General features: G+C 42.1%; 1 protein-coding gene across 1 annotated transcript in view; it reads right to left on the bottom strand.

Moving 5' to 3' along the window:
* GNS (glucosamine (N-acetyl)-6-sulfatase) overlaps nt 1-14,052 on the bottom strand; it is a 33,682-nt gene extending 19,630 nt beyond the window's left edge. The window contains exons 1-6 of the mRNA XM_060244989.1: nt 13,796-14,052; nt 9,722-9,781; nt 8,545-8,751; nt 7,530-7,595; nt 7,121-7,219; nt 5,360-5,527 (exon numbers count right to left, since the gene is read on the bottom strand). Of these exons, the coding sequence (XP_060100972.1) occupies nt 5,360-5,527; nt 7,121-7,219; nt 7,530-7,595; nt 8,545-8,751; nt 9,722-9,781; nt 13,796-13,936 (741 nt within the window). The 5' untranslated portion in view covers nt 13,937-14,052. The remainder of the gene's footprint in view (nt 1-5,359; nt 5,528-7,120; nt 7,220-7,529; nt 7,596-8,544; nt 8,752-9,721; nt 9,782-13,795) is intronic.
* Nucleotides 14,053-20,661: the final 6,609 nt, after the last annotated feature.

Consider the following 20,661-nt stretch of genomic DNA (forward strand, 5'->3'; position numbering starts at 1 on the left):
CCCCCAACGTCTCACCAGGGCGAGCTCTTCGCGTGCGGCTCTGATATACACCAACCCCCGCGGCTCGTCCGCGGCGCCCTCAGCTGGCCTCACTCCCGGCCTCCGACGTCTCGCTAGGCCTCGTCAGCTCAGTCTCTCCTCACCGGGGCAAGCTCTCCACGGCAGTCCGTGGTCGCGCCTCACCTCCACCGCAGCGCTAGGCCAGTCGGTCTTCGGTGAGTTACTTTGCTCCCGGTCGGGCCGCCGTTGTTCTTCGTCTCTGCTGCTGCACCACAGTTGTTCGAGTGGTTGTTGTTATTTTGTTGATGTTGTTTAGTTTAGTTGCTATGTCTGTTAGTATTAGTTATTCAGTTGTTATAGTTATTGAACGGCGGGAGCCCCAGCGCTAGGCTTCTACCGCCGCCGCCATCTTGTTCAAAGGGCTGGCACCCTTTATATCAGGAATAACTGATATAAGGATGAGCAGCTGGGGAAGTTGCTGAGAATTTCTGAGTTTGTGTGACTGCTGAAAATTCTGAGTTTGTGGTTGTTGGGGAACTGCTGTTTGTTTGGTTGAGTGGGCTGAAGGTGAAGGTGATTGAAGGTGATTGTTGCTGATTGATTAGGAGTGGCTGTGTTCCCCACCCTCTTTGCATTGTTAAGCTGCGCCTTGCCAGAGGCTGAGCACATTTCAGAGAGTTCTGAGAGAGAGCAGAGAAGCTCTGAGATAGAGCAGAGAATAACTGATATAAGGGTGAGCAGCTGGGGAAGTTGCTGAGAATGTCTGAGTTTGTGTGACTGCTGAAAATTCTGAGTTTGTGGTTGCTGGGGAACTGCTGTTTGTTTGGTTGAGTGGGCTGAAGGTGAAGGTGATTGTTGCTGATTGATTAGGAGTGGCTGTATTCCCCACCCTCTTTGCATTTCTAAGCTGTGCCTTGCCAGAGAGCTAAAGGGCTCTGGGCCTGTGGCTCTTAGCCTGGGGGCTCTGTAAGGACCAGGAACCCAGATCCCTAATTTCCTTGTGCTCTCTCTATAAGGTAAGTTGACCCTCCAGAAGGGGAGCCACATAAACAAACAGGATTTAAAGGGGACTGTATATATATATATTTTTAAAGCTATCATGAAGGCAGAATGCCAGCAGGGGGGTGGGGACTTTCCAGTGTTTTACACTGAGTGTCACATGTATGACTATCTGCCCATAGGACAGGAGTCTTGGGTGTGCGCTCGATGCAAGGTGCTCCTGGTCCTCAGGGAACGAGCTCGTACCCTTGAGGTCGAGGTGACTGACCTGGAGAAGCAGAGACAGTCAGTTAGGCACTTGGGGAAGACTCTCGGGGGTGTATTAAATGAGCCCCGCTCTGAACGTGGTAGCCCCGTTGCTGCCAGGGAGCATGAGGGTCGAGAGGGAACAGGGCACTGTGCTGAGGATAAGGGGAATGCGCCCTCAGAAGGGGCGTCTTCTTCAGTTGGTGAGCATGCATCCTTTCAAGCCAAGGAACCATCCCTGGGCAGGGAGAGAGGGGGGGTCTTGGTAGTTGGTGATTCGATCCTTAGGCAAGCAGACAGCTAGGTGGCAAAACCGCGTACTGACCATATGATGACTTGCCTGCCTGCTGCGAAGGAAGCAGACATTACGTGTGTAGTAGATAGGCTGATAGACAGTGCTGGGGAGGAGCCAGTGCTCGTGGTGCATGTTGGCACCAACAATGTGGGGAAATGCAGTCGTGAGGTCCTGGAAGAAAAATTTAGGCTGCTAGGCGGGAGACTTAAGGCCAGGACCTCCAAGGTAGCCTTCTCAGAAGTGCTACCTGTTCCATGTGCAGGGCAGGAGAGACAGGCACAAATTAGAAGTCTCAATGTGTGGATGAGATGATGGTGTAAGGAGGAAGGGTTTAAGTTTGTTAGGCACTGGGATGCTTTCTGGAACAAGTAGGAGCTGTACAAAAGTGACGGTCTCCACTTGTCCCCAGATGGAACCAGGCTGCTGGCGCTTAAAATCAAAAAGGTGGCAGAGCAGTTTTTAAACTAAATCTTGGGGGAAAGCCGACAGGAGATGAAATGTCTCTGGTTCGGAAGGACTCATCTCAAAGAGATGAAGGGTTAGCTGTTACTTTTCTACCGGGTAATGGATCAGAGTTGTCCACTGTGATGGTGACAAACAGTATGGACTGTCTGCCAAAGTCTCGAGGTGGCAGGAGGAAGGTTGCGGGTCTAGCTTGCCTGGGAAATTATAGATGTTTGTAAGCAAATGCTAGAAGTGTTCGAAGTAAAATTGGTGAGTTGGAATGTTTAGTGTTGGGAGAAAACACAGACATTGTGGGAATTTCAGAAACTTGGTGGAATGAGGAGAATCAGTGGGACACGGTGATTCCTAGATATAAGTTATATCGGAAGGATAGGGAGGGAAGGGTTGGAGGTGGGTTGGCTCTGTATGTCAGAGAGGGTATACGGTCCAGTAAGACTGAGGTCAGAGAATTAGATTCCCTTCTAGAAATGCTTTGGGTTGAAATAGAGGGCCCAAAAGGAAATTTAACTATAGGAGTTTGTTATCGCCCACCAAATCAAAAGATAGAGGACAATTATAATATGATGGAAGGATTAAAATAGTGGCTAAACGTAAAAACTGTGTCGTAATAGGTGATTTTAACTACCCACAGATTGATTGGGTCAATATGTGTTCTGGTCTTATTGCAAAGAGATTGGGTTTCTTGATGCTCTCAATGACTTTGCTATGGCGCAGATGGTCTCAGAACCTACCAGGGGTGGGGCGATCCTGGATTTGGTCCTAAGTAATGCCCAAGACTTGGTGAGAGATGTAAAAGTGATCGCACCACTTGGGAGCAGTGACCATAATGTTATTGATGTCACCATTTGTATAAATAGAGAGTTGCCCCAAAAGACCAGCACAACCATGTTTAACTTTAAAAGGAGTAAATTCTCTGAGATGAGGAGGCATGTGAAGAGGAAACTGAAAGGAAAGGTAAATACAGTCAAAACCCTTGGGGAAGCTTGGAGGCTATTTAAAACTACAATCCTAGAAGCTCAGATAAAATATATACAAGTTAGGAAAGGCATAAACAGATATAAGAAAAGGCCTGCATAGTTAGTAAACAAAGTAATGGAAGCTGTAAAAAATAAAGAAGGACTCCTTTAAGCGGTGGAAAGCTAGTCCAAGTGAGATTAATAAAAGGGAACACAGGCTGTGGCAAATCAAATGCAAGACTGTGATCAGGCAGGCAAAAGAGACTATGAAGAGCATATTGCAAAAAACATAAAGACCAACAATAAAAATTTATTCAAATATATTAGAAACAGGAAACCACCCAGGGAAGCAGTGGGGCCCTTGGATGACCAAGGGGTAAAAGGATTACTGAAGGAGGATAAGGAAATGGCTGATCCAGAATACCATTTGCCTCCGTCTTCACTGTGGAAGATGAGAAGTGTCTGCCTGCTCCAGAACCACTAATTTTGGAAGGGGTGCTGAAAGACCAGAGTCAGATTGAGGTGACAAAAGAGGAGGTCCTACAACTGATAGATGAATTAAAAACTAATAAGTCACCAGGTCCGGATGGCATACATCCAAGAGTTCTGAAAGAACTCAAAGTTGAACTTGTGGATATTCTGACAAAAATATGTAATCTTTCATAGATATCTGCCTCCGTTCCTGAGGAGTGGAAGGTAGCAAATGTCACCGCCATCTTTAAAAAGGGTTCCAGAGGAGATCCAGGAAATTACAGGCCAGTCAGTCTGACTTCAATACTGGGAAAGTTGGTAGAAACCATTATCAAGGACAGAATGAGTAGGCACATTGATGAACACAGGTCATTGAGGAAGACTCTGCATGGGTTCTGTAAGGGAAGATCTTGCCTCACTAACCTGTTACATTTCTTTGAGGGGGTGAACAAACATGTGGACAAAGGAGACCCAATAGATGTTGTTTATCTTGCCTTCCAGAAAGCTTTTGATAAAGTTCCTCATAAAAGGCTCCTTAGAAAGCTCGAGAGTCATGGAGTAAAAGGACAGGTCCTCTTGTGGCTCAAAAACTGGCTAATTAATAGGAAGCAGAGAGTGAGTATAAATGTGCAGTCTTCTCAGTGGAGGATGGTAAGCAGTAAGGTGCTGCAGGGCTCAGTACTGGGTCCCATGCTCTTTAACTTGTTCATAAATGATTTGGAGTTGGTAGTGAGCAGTGAAGCGGCCAAGTTTGCAGATGACACTAAATTGTTCAGGGTGGCGAGAACCAGAGAGGATTGTGTGGCACTCCAAAGGGATCTGTTGAGGCTGGGTGAGTGGGCGTCAACGTGGCAGATGAGGATCATTGTGGCCAAGTGCAAAGTAATGCACATTGGGGCCAAGAATCCCAGCTACAAATACAAGTTGATGGGGTGTGAGACTGACCAAGAGAGAGATCTTGGGGTCGTGGTAGATAACTCACTGAAAATGTCAAGACAGTGTGCGACTGCAATAAAAAAGGCCAACGCCATGCTGGGAATTATTAGGAAGGGAATTGAAAACAAATCAGCCAGTATCATAATGCCCCTGTATAAATCGATGGTGCGGTCTCATTTGGAATACTGTGTGCAATTCTGGTCACCGCACCTCAAAAAGGATATTATAGCATTGGTAAAAGTCCAGAAAACGGCAACTAGAACGATTAAAGGGTTGGAACACATTCTCTATGAAGAAAGGTTAAAATGCTTGGGGCTTTTTAGCTTGGAGAAACGTAAACTGAGGGGTGACATGATAGAGGTTCACAAGATTATGCATGGGATGGAGAAAGTAGAGAAAGAAGTCCTTTCTCACAATACAAGAACTCATGGGCATTCGATGAAATTGCTGAGCAGTCGGGTTAAAACGAATAAAAGGAAGTACTTCACCCAAAGGGTGATTAACATGTGGAATTCACTGCCACAGGAGGTGGTGGTGGTGGCTACAAGCATAGACAGCTTCAAGAGGGGGTTAGATAACAATATGGAGCAGAGGTCCATCAGTGGCTATTAGCCACAGTGTGTGTGTGTGTGTATAATTTATATATATATATATATATAATATAATTTATATATATATATAATTTTTTTGGCACAGAGTGTTGGACTGGATGAGCCATTGGCCTGATCCAACATGGCTTCTCTTATGTTCTTAACCTAAGAGTTCAAAATAAACAATAAAAACACCATGCTTATCCCATTTACAAATTATATTTCCAAGTCAGTACTGAAACATGGAAAACTCCACAGACTCACTGTGATTTACACAGAATAATTTATGTCTTGAACTCATAATTTTTCTCAACTCTTAAAAAACTGAAATCAAGACTTATTACTTACTTCCAGTGAACATCATATTTAATGTCAGCTTATTTGAAAAGAAGAATTCATACCTTTCCATGAATATTGAAATTACTGCTTCTTGGAGCACTGACATTCTGGAAGCTCTTCTGGTACTGAGGAGCAGCTACCCATGGTGAGTGTGGTGCCGGAGTTGCTATCATCATGAAGAAAGGCTCAAAGTTGGATTTATATTTCAGAAAATCCAAAGACATGTTGGCCTGAACACAGATTGAGGTTATGAGTTCCAATGCTATTATTAAAATAGTTGTCTATATAAAAAAATACTTTGTCAAAGCATGGCATGCTGATATCCTCCCCTGGTAGAAAGGAGAACTCCCTACCTCAAACATTTATGTTGATTGAACTCCACTTCAAGCAGTCATTATCTGACCAAATATACATTGCCACATCATATGCTGGAACTGACTTAAATCAATTTAAAATGCTTCTATTACAGCACTATGGAAACTGAATTATTTGCTCAGATTTTACCTTTTGATACCTTACTGTTTTTACTAACAGTTTAAAAGAGTTAGTTATAATTCTAATAAAAAAACTTTTGCTTAAAAGAGAATCATGCGCCAAAGAACAAAATAATCCAAAATTCAAATATTCCCTTACATTGCAATAAATTATGAAAATTCTATTTCATTACAACAAATTCAAACAACAACAGTAGTCTTTCAGAATCTCCAAAAGTAAGACATAACTGACTTTGGCTGACATTCTAGGTTCAGTAACTCTTAAAATTAATTCCTTAAATTATGTTCAGTTTAGACTTTGCAGATTCTTATGATGGCCAACATTGTCTGTTAATTTTTCACAAATATTTTGATATACCATGGTTAAAAAAATTAATGTATTTTACATGCATCTTGACATATCTGGGGGTATACTCAGAAAGCATGATTTGCTCCTCTTATGAATATGTTGCTGCCCATTCTCTAAAATAAAGCCAATATATATGGATGAACTTTACAACTACAGAAGTTTGTTTAGCTGCTTTTGAAGAAAGTAAACCTAGCATATAAGCAAGTCCTACGCATCTGAAACTTCAAAAACTAACATCACCTGAACAAATACTTGTTCTTAATATATCAAGAACTTATTTGTTATAGACTGGTGCCAAGTACTGATCTAACAGTTTACAAATCTATAACTTAAAAACATCTTCCTGAATTCTAAACCAACCTTTCCATATCTTTCACGAGGGGTAGCCACTGCAACTGAATACTTGCAAATATATGAAACCTCATTTTCCTTAAGCTCTTCTGCTTGCCCCCAAAATTTCAGTTTTGACAAGAACTAAGAGCCATCACATAGGCTCAGTTCAGACACTGCACCAACCAGGATTTGTACATATCACAGTTTAGAACCCAAGACATGAGCTTCCACACGTACATACAGATCTGCATTTAAAACTGCTTATCTGCTTTCATTTTTCATCACCCTCTAAGTGGTATAGATTCCAGAGTCAGAACAATGGCCCCAACTATGATCTGGTAATTCAAACAAAAGAACACACTTCCTTTACTAAGGCTTGGAGTAGTCTGAAATAAAGCCCTAACATGCAAAACTGAGAGTAAGGAAGAAAACAGGGTAAGACCTGTGTTACACTACAAGTGTATCTGAAAAAAGCAGAGTGCGGCAGATTGCACCATAAGACTCACAAAGTCTGTTTACATTCAAGAACTTGATTCACTGAGTTTCCTGTTAAATAGGTTGAGCTTCTTGCATAACACTGAAGCCATAACGGTCAGAGAAGCAAGCAGTAATGTGCTTTACAGAGCAACAACTGAAAAAATTCTCACCAGTACATCTGTCAGGTAATCGACACTGTAGTTCTCACCATGCTTTCGTGCTTCTCCATTTACTGAAAGTGTGTAATTGTAGTACTTCGAATTTTTTTCCTGTGGAAGACAACCAAAGCTCTTTTTATATGCATTAAAGATTTCCAATTGGGTCACTGCAGTCCTCTACAAATTGAACTGCATGGACAAGTCAGTTATGATTAAAGCAGCGTGATTGCAATGCATCAAAATCTTGGATAAAAATGCATTTAATAGTCTCCAAAAATAAGCATTATTAAAATGAACATCATATGAAATTTTAAAAATCATTTTTCCAGGTTTGTTACCATCATTCTAGAAGTATGTCAGTGTTCCATAAAATTAAGATTTTTAAATACATGAAAGTAAGCTAGAAATATTTAACACTTACCAATGCATACCAGAAACTCCACCCAGGAGGAACATGGCCAATTCCTCCAGCATCATCTGCTCCATACTGAAAGAATCAAACATTAAATGACTAACAAGCATGATTCTCTCAACTAAGTCTCTCATGGATGACAGGTTATTATTATGCATCTTAGTTTGTCATCTGAAATAGAAGAATTGCATTCTCTATCGCAGAGATTTTATAACCAATTACTGTGTTAAAGTACAGAGCTGCAGATATTTCATACACAAACACTTTTGCTTTTGAGTCTTCAGCAAGCTAAAATGCTGTTGCTATGTTGCTTGGAAGACTATAACCACCTGCATCCCATATATATGGGCTTACAAATCTATCAAAATTATGAGTGGCAATTAATATTTCCTCTAAGCGCAGAGTCTTGTGAGCAAAAATTCTACGTTGTGAGCTACTGCATAAATTATTGTGCTCTGGGGTCATCCTACCTGAGCTAAGACAAAAATGTGTGAGCTGGAGGCTAAAAATCTGTAAACGAGATCACGCTAACTCAGCTTAGAGGAAACACTGGTGGCAATTTCTCAATTTGACTGCTAGCTCTCACATACATCTAGGTTTGCAGAATGACTGTAGCCTTTAGTATATAAGACAGATACAGAAAAGACAGGCAGTGGATTGGTCCCTGCCCTCCCCTTTCCCTAGTAGCCACCTCTGCCCCCCGCAGATACTCAAGGTCTCCAGAATTTTGTAGAACAAAAAAGCCACAGAACCTTATAAAGTGAATCCAGAAACAGGGGGGGGGGGGTTTGTTTGTTTGTTTGGCTGATACCTTACTAAGTTTATTTATTCTGTCTGTTCTGGACAATTATAATAAACCAAGCCTTCCTTTTCATGAAAATTAAATTCTTATTTCTTCTGTTTTGCAAATAATCCCTTAAATATGCAGAAGTAACTTTAAAATGTATTAAATTCCTCTAACTACAAATAACTTACATTTTTAAAAACCCTCAGGCAATATCTAGCATAGTATATAAAATGATACCTCATTCAAGTATTTCCCAGCAAAGAAGGTCTGATAGCCACACATAGACTTCAGAATAGCTGGAAAAGTATATGGTTCCTGCATCTTCTGCCAGGATTTGCTGCTGCAGTTTCCCTCCAGAGTGTTATTGACAACATGGTGATTATGTGGATATTTTCCTGTTAAAATGCTGGCTCTGCTGGGACAGCACAATGCACTGGGTACATACTAGAAAACAAAAGTAAAGGGAAATAAGCTAAGAAATAGACAGAAATGTCACTCATTACAACAGATGGTCAAATGTCCATTAATATGGTAGAAAAATGGGGGCGACCCCAAGATAAGGATAACCAGAAGCCTCTCCAGGTATGTAGAAAAATATTCATTTGTAAATTTAAAAAGTATAAGACTGATGATGAAGGCAGCAACAGAATGCCAATGGCAGATGAGTGTCAAAACGTAAAAGTATGAGAAAACTAGCCAGCTCAGCCATTTAAGAGTTTATCGAAACCTGGGTCATACAGAAGTTTCCTAATGCTTTATTTCTAATATGATTCCATCTCAGTCTCTATCTCATCTTCCTTTCTAATATTCTAGCATTTTCTGACACTAGATGATGTGCAAAGGAACACACAATCCATACTATATTCAGCCTAAACAGCTTGAGGAGACCTACCAATTTTTCTATTTTATTGCCTGGGAACTGACACAAAACAACTGCTAACTATAAAAGTATACTAAGATTATGGCTGAGCAAGGATAAATTGAGATGTAGTATCCACAGTAAATTCACAATGCTTACTGCAAGTGGAGGAATGCCCTCTAGCATACAATGATCATCAATCCAAGATTATCAAGTAAACAAATGTGGATGTAAAACAGGACAGACCTCCAAGTGCCTTTTCTGTTTCTCTGTCCCTCAAAAATACATGATCTAATCTCTGACTGGTTAAAAAAAATCATTCTGGCAAAAAAAGTTCAGAAAACTACAATTTAACCAGATATACTAATATCACATCTATTAAAAAGCATCATTTCCACCTGATGCTGTATGACAGCTCTGCCCCTACCTTCACTAAATTACGCACAGATCACCACCTCCTTTCCCAACCCTTTTAGATTTTCTTATGGGATCCACACAAAAAATTCTCACTTGCTTGTATTGTTCACAAATGTATGTATTGATTTCAGTACTTACAGCATTGGAGAAGCTTATCCCCTTCTCTGCAATAAGGGCATTGGTCTTTTTCAGTGGCGTCTGCAATACAGAATGAAAGTATAAATAACTACAGATGTGGTAAGACTTTGGGAAACTGACGTGTTTTGGATTTCTTCCCCGAGGCTGAACTGAATACCAGAACTATTCTAGTTAAAATCAATGTTGCATTTAATTAAGCATCAAAACATTTTAAATATTAAGTTTAGTCAGGGCTTTTTTTTAGCAGGAACGCAGTTCTGGCTGGCTTGGTGGTAGAGGTGTGGCCTAATATGCAAATAAGTTCCTGCTGGGCTTTTTCTGCAAAAAAGCCCCATATGAAACACCGGTGATGTCGGAGGGTGTGGCCTAATATGCAAATGAGTCCCTGCTGGGCTTTTTCTATCAAAAAAGCCCTGAGTTTAGTTATTTAGAAGATTTGTACCTATTTCTTACCTAGGACTCAAGGTGGCTTACTTATGAAACATTAACAGTACAATCCTATGCAGAGCTAATTCAGACAGAGCCAATTTATTAGACTGGAGAAACTGCATAGGATTGTTCTAAATTATTTTGCTGATGCTAGCTCGGATAGGCTCCTTTAGGGACAAGTACTTCTTACTCTTAAAACAGATCTTCCAAGTTTGCCTTTCATTTAGGTAATTCAGAAAAAAGAACAGCCCAACGTAAGTCAAACAACATTTCAATCACTGAAATTCTTACACATAAGCAGTCCCTGAATTGATAACCTCATCTCTACTTTGAAAGTTCCTTTGAAAGTACTTTTAGAGTTCGGAGTGAGCAGTGAAGTGGCCAAGTTTGCGGATGACACTAAATTGTTCAGGGTGGTGAGAACCAGAGAGGATTGTGAGGAACTCCAAAGGGATCTGTTGAGGCTGGGTGAGTGGGCGTCAACGTGGCAGATGCGGTTCAATGTGGCCAAGTGCAAAGTAATGCACATTGGGGCTAAGAATCCCAGCTACAAATACAAGTTGATGGGGTGTGAACTGGCAGAGACTGATCAAGAGAGAGATCTTGGGGTCATGATAGATAACTCACTGAAAGTGTCAAGACAGTGTGCGTTTGCAATAAAAAAGGCCAATGCCATGCTGGGAATTATTAGGAAGGGAATTGAAAACAAATCAGCCAGTATCATAATGCCCCTGTATAAATCGATGGTGCGGTCTCATTTGGAGTACTGTGTGCAGTTCTGGTCGCCGCACCTCAGAAAGGATATTATAGCTTTAGAGAAGGTGCAGAGAAGGGCAACTAGAATGATTAAAGGGCTGGAGCACTTTCCCTATGAAGAAAGGTTGAAACGCTTGGGACTCTTTAGCTTGGAGAAACGTCGACTGCGGGGTGACATGATAGAGGTTTACAAGATAATGCATGGAATGGAGAAAGTAGAGAAAGAAGTACTTTTCTCCCTTTCTCACAATACAAGAACTCGTGGGCATTCGATGAAATTGCTGAGCAGACAGGTTAAGACGGATAAAAGGAAGTACTTCTTCACCCAAAGGGTGATTAACATGTGGAATTCACTGCCACAGGAGGTGGTGGCGGCCACAAGTATAGCCACCTTCAAGAGGGGTTTAGATAAAAATATGGAGCACAGGTCCATCAGTGGCTATTAGCCACAGTGTATGGAGCACAGGTCCACCAGTGGCTATTAGCCACAGTGTATGTGTGTATATAACATTTTTTGCCACTGTGTGACACAGAGTGTTGGACTTGATGGGCCGTTGGCCTGATCCAACATGGCTTCTCTTATGTTCTTATGTTCTTATGTTCCCTATGTGACACTAAATAGCTCAAGATGGGTAGCTATGTTACTCTGTAGCAGCAGAAAAGAGTTAAGAGTCCAGCGGCATCTTAAAGACTAACAAAATTTGTGGCAAGGTATGAGCTTTTATTAGTCACTACTCACTTCTTGGGATGTATCTGCTCAAGAAGTGAACAGTGACTCATGAAAGCTCATTCCCTACCACAAATTTTGTTAGTCTTTAAGGTAAGGTACTACAGGACTCTTACTCTTTTCCACTAAATGGTTGGCATTAACAGCCTGCTACTAGTTTTTAAACTAGTTTTTACATTTTAATAAAACTAACCAATAAAGAGATAGTTTCTTCCTACCAAAAATTAAATATAAAAACTTCTTATAAAACTAAGTATACAGTATAATATTTCAAAGGTTATGTATACAGTAAAACATAACCTTTTGTAAGCTTTGAAATTTATTTTAAAATGCCATCTTCCATTGTTAAAGTGAGACCAATCAAAAACAGTATTATTATTTGTATTTATAAATCACCCAATCTCTGCTGCTGCAAGGCTCTGGTTGATGTACAACATATATAAAACTACAACAAAATAAAACCAATTTTAAAAAGCAAGTTACAGAACATTATAGCCATCCAGTAGTGAATAATAAATAACTCCAATTCTGACTGCTCGCTACATTCACAGGCTGGGAGGGGAAGAGGTCAAAAAGGTGGAAATAATAAAGATCCAATCAGAATCTGTACTGATCACTCCCAACTCATGAAAAGGAAAAAGGGAGTTTAAAACTGTACATAAACATATAAAGGAGAACAATTTTCTCTAGCAACTGAATTCTTATTAAACCCAAAGTGTCAACCTCACATACAAGATCCACAATTATAATCTGAAACTTTCCTTTAAAAGGTTTCTTGTGAAGGGAAGCAATTTTTAAATCTATAGTTTAACATCCAAGGTAACATAAACACCCCACCACCATTCTAAGTTCTGTCAAGCAGACAGGCATTGAGAGGTCCTAGTTTAGACAGACACATGAGGCAGGAGAGCTGGGCTCAGATCACTACTACAGTGTGTGAGGAAAGGGGCTTAAGCTTTCTTGTACATCAACCAGAGCCTTGCAGCAACAGAGGTTGAGTGATTTGTAAATACAAATAATAATAAACTCTTTTTGACTGGTCTTACTTTAACAATGGAAGGTGGCATTTTAAAGTAAATTTCAAAGCTTACAAAAGAGCAGAGATCCATCAGTGGCTATTAGCTACAGTATTATTGGAACGCTCTGTCCAGACAGTGGTGCTCTGTATTCTTGGTGCTTGGAGGGGCCACAGTGGGAGGGCTTCTAGCATCCTGGCCCCACCGGTGGACCTCCTGATGGCACCTGGTTTTTTTGGCCACTGTGTGACACAGAGTGTTGGACTGGACGAGCCATTGGCCTGATCCAACATGGCTCCTCTTATGTTTTACCTGTACCATTCCCCTTACTTGAAATACCCCCAGATACACATGTGGCCAACACTGCAGGGTGAGGAGACAAGTGCTTGAATGGACCTTGTGTAGTGACAGTACTCCATGACCAATAGCCAACACTATCTAACCGAAAACTGACAATAACAGAAACAATAAGTGGATGAACAGCACATCACTGATGATGTACCTTATTGGGCTGGAACCAGGGAACAGGGAAGTTGTGGATAAAACTTGTGTGTATGCTTCCATAATGCAACATTCAGCTGTATGCAAACACCTCCCCCCCTTTTTGAACAATTGCGGCTACATACTAGAGGCAGAACTCTGTTACCAACCAATTCACACAATTCCATCTACACATGCATACACCCCCCAAGTCACTGCAAGCTAAGAGCCAACACCGGCAAATGTTCTCAGTCCTTTCCCCAAAACTACCAGGTGCTTGAGCACAGACCTGAAAGCACCTGCATAACAAAGCGCTGTCTACACTTGGATCTCGCAAAGGATGGATAAGAAAAGGAGTTAGGGTGCCCCATGCATCCCGGTGCTCCGTCGCTGCCAATTCCAATGTAATCCCAAAGGGTAAAGCTTTAAAGCTCACAGATGAAAGGGCCTTTATTTACGCATCCCAAAGAGCAAACTGAAATGATGTTTCTCTCCCCCGGCCATGAGTGCCCTGAAAGTATTTATTCCCGCGACTTGGGCCTCATCCAAAATAAAGCTACTACACTTTCCACCTCACCGAATTCCAAAAGCCTTCTCCGCCACTCGCAGCCTTCCCTCTTCCCCCACAGGCCCCTCACACAGACACTTAAAAACAAGCGCAGTCACCATTCCGCCGAGGCAGGCGTCTTGGTCATCTGTTACAATAAGCACCACGTTAGGCTTTCGCGCCTTATGGACGCCGGCGCTGAAACCAAGGAGGGTCAATAGCAGCGAGAGAGACCATGCAAAGCCTGCGGCGCGAGCCATTCTGCAAACACGGCTTGACGCGGGGGAGGGGGAGAGAGCGGCGCGCGAGACCGGCACCTGAGCGCGAGACAGTCACGAGAGAGAGCGGGCAAGGAATGCGTACGTCCCCCGCCCCCTTCTTGAGCGATGTTAGAAGGGAGGGGGAACTGAAAGAGCTGTCACGTGACCGGTAGACTTCCTCCCCACCCCCCGCGGCTGTATATCCCGCCTACTGGTTCTTTGTTGCCACAATTTCCGCCATCTCTTCAATGCTCGGTATTGGCAGCAGTTGCCTTCTACAGGCCAAACTTCTTATAGTGGCGGCTGTCCCTAGACGATACTTGCAGGCTTCTTTTCTGTACTTCAGTAGCTGCGTTTAAGTTATGCGTAGCTTTTGGAGGGGTGGGGGTATGTGTGGGCCGGCCCGGAGACTCAGCTCTGGAGCGCGTGAAGTATTAAATCCTTGTCATAAGGTTTCGACAACGAAGTTCTAGTAAACAGAACACCGCTCGAGTTCAGTAGAACACTATAAAGACCAGCATTTTTCAGGTTATAAACTTACTTGACTCAAAGCAGTATATCTGATGAAATGAGCTTTGATCTGCAAAATACTATATCCTGGAAGAACGTTTTGGTCTGTAGTCAGTACATTGCTATTGGCTATCCAATTGAAACGATCTAGTTACCACTAGACTGATGGTTACTTTAAAGGCTTGCCAGTTTATAGAAGCATAATGTTTCATGGACTCGAATGCTCATCTAGGCCACAAAAAATTATGGTGGAGTAAAATTAGGGAGTAATGCTAAAGAGGAAGGCATCTTTATCGGCTCCTGGCTATACAGAACTTTTCTGACCAAAGAGAAAGGTGCAAATTGAATCAATGCTATAGGAATATGTGTACCTGCTCATGGCTGTAAATTCTTTAGAGCAAGATTTTTGATTAGTATTCTTTCCCTTGATCATAGACAATCATCAGAATAACTTCTTCTTGGTCAGTTTGATAAATGAATGTTATATTATTAGTAGCTGTTGCAATGCTATTAGTTTGACCACTGAGGAATGGCAACTGGGCCACAGAACATCTGGTCAGGGTCAGGATTTGTCACTCTTTGGTGTATATCATCAATGATAACAGGCTATTGTAAGGGCCAATATCTTTTTAATCTATTGTGAAATAAATACATGTATAGTTGTTAATATCTGTTAATTTTTAAATTGACCAAATTATTTGGCTTGTATGTTTATGCTTTTTTAATCAATTGGCTTTCTTTCAAACCTGCTGAAGTCAGATGACCAGCAGCTAGGATTGTTGCTTGCAACTGAACAAAATCCAAGTACAGTGACATCTTTAAGACCAACAATATCACCTTAGGCTGATTCCTGATTAAGACTAATTGATGTGGAGTGCAATTATCTACTTGTTGTTCACTTGCACAGTTGAGTCCGACTCTTTGCGACCCCATGGACAAAATCACACCAGGCCCTCCTGTCTTCTACCATCCTCCGAAGTCTGCTCAAAGGCTACTTTGTACAGAATTTTACTGCAATCCCTTCTCTCTTTAACCAGGGCTAGGAGCTGTAACAAGTTAACCTTTTTTTGAAGTTAATTTGTTTACAATTATTTAAATGTACTTACATGAATATGTCACGTAAGATGTGCTTCTATTTTTGTAAAATTTCTTTTTCTTGTTACCATTGCAGTCGGGTTATTTTTTTAATTTTTTCGATCAGCATTTCCCCTTTAATCAGGAAATGTAGAGGATTAAGGATACTGTACAAAGCTTCTGTGCTTCCAAGGCAATTGATTTTTCCTTTTTTACATTTAACCCAATACAGACTGCATTAGAAATGCTGTGTGAAGTAATATGAGACTTGTAATTTTTTTAATCTGTGGTGGCTCATGAACCTGTCCAAATAACTATTTAACTCTGCAACATCAAGAAATGACTATGCATGTCTGAAGTAGTTATATCTGATTTGTTTTTGATTTAGTGTTTTAGCTCGCCTTTGATCACTGTGGACCAGTTTGTCCTACATGACAAAAGAGAGGAAAATGTTCCCTCTAAGCTGTGGAGTCTTGTGAGCAAAAATTCTGCTTTGTGAGCTGCTGGCATTAAAGTTGTGAGCTACTGGTATTAAAGTTGTGAGCTACTGCATAAATTACTGTGCTCTGGGCCATCCTTCCTGAGCTAAGACAAATATGTGTGAGCTGGAGGCTAAAAAGCTGTGAGCTAGCTTACACTAACTCATCTTAGAGGGAACACTGGAGGGAATGTGTTTTAATCACCACAGAAAGTACCTAGATCAGGGGTGTTGAACTCATTTGTTATGAGGGTCGGATCTGACATAAATGAGACCTTGTTGGGCCGTGTGATGTGTGTCATAAAATGTAATGCCAGGTAGCAGATAAAAACTTTATAAAGGAAACAAAACACAATTTTTTTAAAAAAACCCCTCTAAAATATTGCAAGATGCTTAAAGTATTAGCATCTTGCAATATTGTGGTCAGTATCAAAGCAAGCTCTCTCCCCCCCCCCCACTTCCTCCCCAAGAGAGGATCCTCAACTAAATGGGGGAAATAGAGGCTTTACTCTGTAGCTTCTGTGCAGTTGAGAAATGCTGGCAAAACAAGTTGTGACACAGAAAGAAGCAAGAGAGAGGGAGAAAGAAGCAGACTTGCGGACCTGATAAAAGCCCTCTGGGGGCCTAATTCGGCCCTTAGGCCGCATGTTTGACACCCCTGACCTAGATGGTCCTCAGGTGTCAGAAAATGGCTTTGTTCAAGTCTCTCATCAGTGTTTAGAAGTGGAAAACTTTCTACCTATGTGAAGGAGAAGAATAGTTGGCTGTCTGTGTGTAAAAGAAATGGCAGTTTAGATTCTGAGTAAGATAGAGCCACTGCTAGGCATTGGCTAAAGCGCTTAGGGTATGTATTTAAGGGAGGAGGGAATGAAGAATATTTGAGAATTTTACATGTTAGTAGGTGTGCTCTGTCTGTGTAAACAGAGCAATTACTAGAAAAAATCATAAGTTTCCAATGTTCTCTCCTCCAGAGGGAAACAGCCTGGGTACCTTTTCTGTTCAAGGAGATGGGGAATGTATTAAAATATTTGGGATCAGGCTATAAGAAGAAGTTAGGATTGGTTGGGAGCCAGTTTGGTGTAGTGGTTAAGTGTGTGGACTCTTATCTGGGAGAACCCGGTTTGATTCCTCACTCCTCTACTTGCAGCTGCTGGAATGGCCTTGGTTCAGCCATAGCTCTCACAGAGTTGTCCGTGAAAGGGCAGCTTCTGGGAGAGCTCTCTCAGCACCACCTACCTCACAGGGTATTTGTTGTGGGTGAGGAAGGTAGAGGAGATTGTGAGCTGCTCTGAGACTCTGAGATTCATAGGGCAGGGTATAAATCCAATATCATAATCATAAATAGCCATTTCAAGTTGTAATTTTTTGCAAGGTAGAACATCCATTTTAACGAACAGAGGCAGCACAATTACCTCCAATAGCTGGTGAGTCAGAATGTGATTTATCATGCTCAGGCCTGTTTAGAAATTCCAGATTCCGATCCTGACATCCTTCCCAGTCATTATTTAACATGTACAATGGCTGACTGAGGTCCTTCATAGGTGTGCTTCACTGTCTGAGCACTTGGCACTGTGAAAGGTGTGTCTTACTACTTGTTCTAAAGGAAAGGAAAGGTCCCCTGTGCAAACACCAGTCGTTTCCGACTCTGGGGTGACATTGCTTTCACGACGTTTTCATGGCAGACTTTTTACGAGGTGGTTTGCCATTGCCTTCCCCAGTCATCTACATTCCCCCCCAGCAAGCTGGGTACTCATTTTACCGAAATTGGAAGGATGGAAGGCTGAGTCAACCTCGAGCTGGCTACCTGAAAACCCAGCTTCCGCCGGGGATCGAACTCAGGTCTTGAGCAGAGCTTTAACACTCTGTGCCACGGGGTTCTTGTTCTAAACATCCTAATAATTAAAAGACTGATTTCCCTCCCCCCACCACATATCTTTTAAGCTGTACCTACTCAAGCTTGACACACAATAAAGAACAAAATAGAAATGAGGAAATGAGATCTCAACAAATATGTGCTTTTCAGCCAGAAACAGGAAGCATTCTTCACATCATTGGGTAGACCCAATGACTGATATGAAAATAGGGTTATCAAATGCTTGGAGGAAAAAGGTCCTTTCCCTTTAATAAAGGCTTAATGAAATGTTATCTATATATCTAATAATTCCCAAGTGTGCCCCCTATCTGTGGATATCTAAATCCACTTTCCCCAAACAGTTTTTTTCTACAACTTTCGTGACCTCATGAGTGCAAAAACACCTGAAAAGTATTAAAAAAATGCATTCAGGAAGGAGTTTAAATCCCCCCTCCAATAAAAGGCTTTATCTGCACACTTACCTTTCCCTTCTAAGTTGGTGGCACCAGCGTGCTGTGATGGCATTGGCCTTGAGAAAAAAAAGGCCTAGAACAGCTCTCACACCCTGGAGCTGGGTCTGAAAACGAGGAGTTGCATCTAGCTCAGCTGTCTGGACCATGCAGCAGGTCTGGTCTCTCTCAACTGGTGGGCAGCCCAGGGGGGGAGGACGCTGTTCTGGGTTCCCGAGGTCTGTTGCTGAAGCTCTGCTATCAGATCATCTCAGCCATCAGGGAAAGGAGGAAAGGCCGGAGGCCACCAAGCCCATTGAAGAAAGGGCCAAGCAAGCAGCAAACCACACCTGTTGCCCTCTGCCTGACCTGACTTCTGGAAGCCAGGATTTGGGGGGGGGGGAGGGGAAAGCACCTGGGTGTGTATGGGGTATTCTGTACTTAAACACTGGAAAAAACCCTGGCCAAGTACAATTACAGTCACAAAGCTTACATTGGACTCGAGATTTGGAGTGCTGTTGTCCAGAGAGAAGAGGGTCTCCTCTTGATGATAAGCTGGTGACAGGAGAGGAGGACAACCTATGTTGTAACCTCCTCCTTCTCTGTCTGAGGCCTTGGGTAGCAGCTACTGCTGATTGATATGGATGCCCTAGGGTCCAGCCACCCCCCAGGGATGACCCTGTGAGCAGGACATCAGTGATAGCGATACCAATGTTGGGAGGCTGGGAGCTGTGCAGCTTTTGACCTCTGAGGCCATTATGGGTGGGAGGGACAAGACTTGGAGATCTGGAGCTATGGAGCTCTCAATCTCTGAGGCTTCTCTCTCTGCGTGTGAGTGTGAAGCCTTGAAGATCAGGAGTCACACAGCTCTCAATTTCTGAGATGTGTGTGTGGGGGGGGGGGGCAGGGAGACAAGCCTCAAAGATTGGGAGGTATACAGCTCTTGATCGCCAAGGCCAGTGTCAGGAGGAAAGGCTTGGAGGTGTGCAGCTTTCTACCTCCAAGGCCATCGTGGAGGGGGGGGGGGAAGCCTTGGAGATCAAGAACTGCACATTTAATGATCTCCCAAGGCCAATGTTTGTGTGGTGGGGGAGGGGAGGCTTGGAGTTGTGTGGCTGTCAACCTGCAAGGTCAGTGAGATGGAGCCTTGGGGACTGGAAGAAAAAGAGGTACGGGGGCAGATTGACAGAAGTGGAGTCAGTGAGAAAGAGGAGGAAGACTGTTCAAGAAGGAGGAAGAGGAAAGTAAGTAAAGGGAGAGATGGGATGCACCCTCCCTACAAGTTTCTTGCAGGTCTCCACTTGTTTAAATCATGAAAAACTTCAGCTGCTCATTTCCACAGAATAGGCCTCTCATAAAGGGATAATTTTTTTTATATACATCTATTGGTAACACTATATAGCACAATCCTGTAGATGTTTACTCCTAGGTACTTGGAGGTGCACAAGTGCTAAAATCTCAGTTCTTAAAAGTAAACTATTGAAGGCACAGTCACAGTTCTCATTAGAAGAGAAATTGAGAGGAGCCTAAAGAAGCCAAGGTGGTTCCATAAACAGCTTTCTAAGGACTTGAGAAATAAAAAAAGACTCATTTAGGAAATGGAAGGAGGGCTTCATAACCAAGGATAAATATAAACAAATAACCAGTGCTTGTAGAAAAAGTTAGGAAAGTCAAAGCTCAGTATGAGCTTAAGCTAGTGAGAGATGCTAAAAACAACAAATAAAACAACTTAGGTACAAAGTAAGATAAAGAGCAAGGACATGGTAGGCCCATTTCAGGGACAGAAAAGTGGGATTGTAACAGGTGAAGAAGAGAGGGCAGAACTGCTTAGTTCCTAGCTTTCCTCAGTCTTCTCTTGTGAGACAAAAGGTGCTCAAAACACATGATGAGGGAAGGGGGTTGCAACCTAGGATTTTATTTATTTATTTTTTAGTATATTTCTGTTCTGCCTATTCCTCGTAGGGCTCAGGGTGGAGTTGGCATAGTTGTACATAAACTAGTTTATTTAAATGAAGTAAATTTATTTATTTATGAAACTAAGTCCTTAGGGACAGATGAACTGCATCCAAGGGTTTTAAAAGAATGTGCAGACTTAATTTCTGAGTCTTTGGTCATTATTTTTAAGAATTCTTGATCCCGTGAAGTGTCAGAAGACTGGAGGTGGGCAAATGTCCCCATCTTCAATAAGGGAAAAAGGAAGATCCAGGTAACTCCTGACCTGTCAGGTTGATGTCCATACCAGGAAAAGTTTTAGAACAAATAGTCAGTCCTTGAGCATTTAAGAAAAGATGGCGGTGATTACTAAGAGCCAGAATGGGTTTCTTTAGAACAAGTCATATCTGACTAATCTCATTTTTTGAGA

The sequence above is a fragment of the Heteronotia binoei genome, chromosome 8 (genome assembly GCF_032191835.1).
Source record: "Heteronotia binoei isolate CCM8104 ecotype False Entrance Well chromosome 8, APGP_CSIRO_Hbin_v1, whole genome shotgun sequence".
NCBI lineage: Eukaryota > Metazoa > Chordata > Lepidosauria > Squamata > Gekkonidae > Heteronotia > Heteronotia binoei.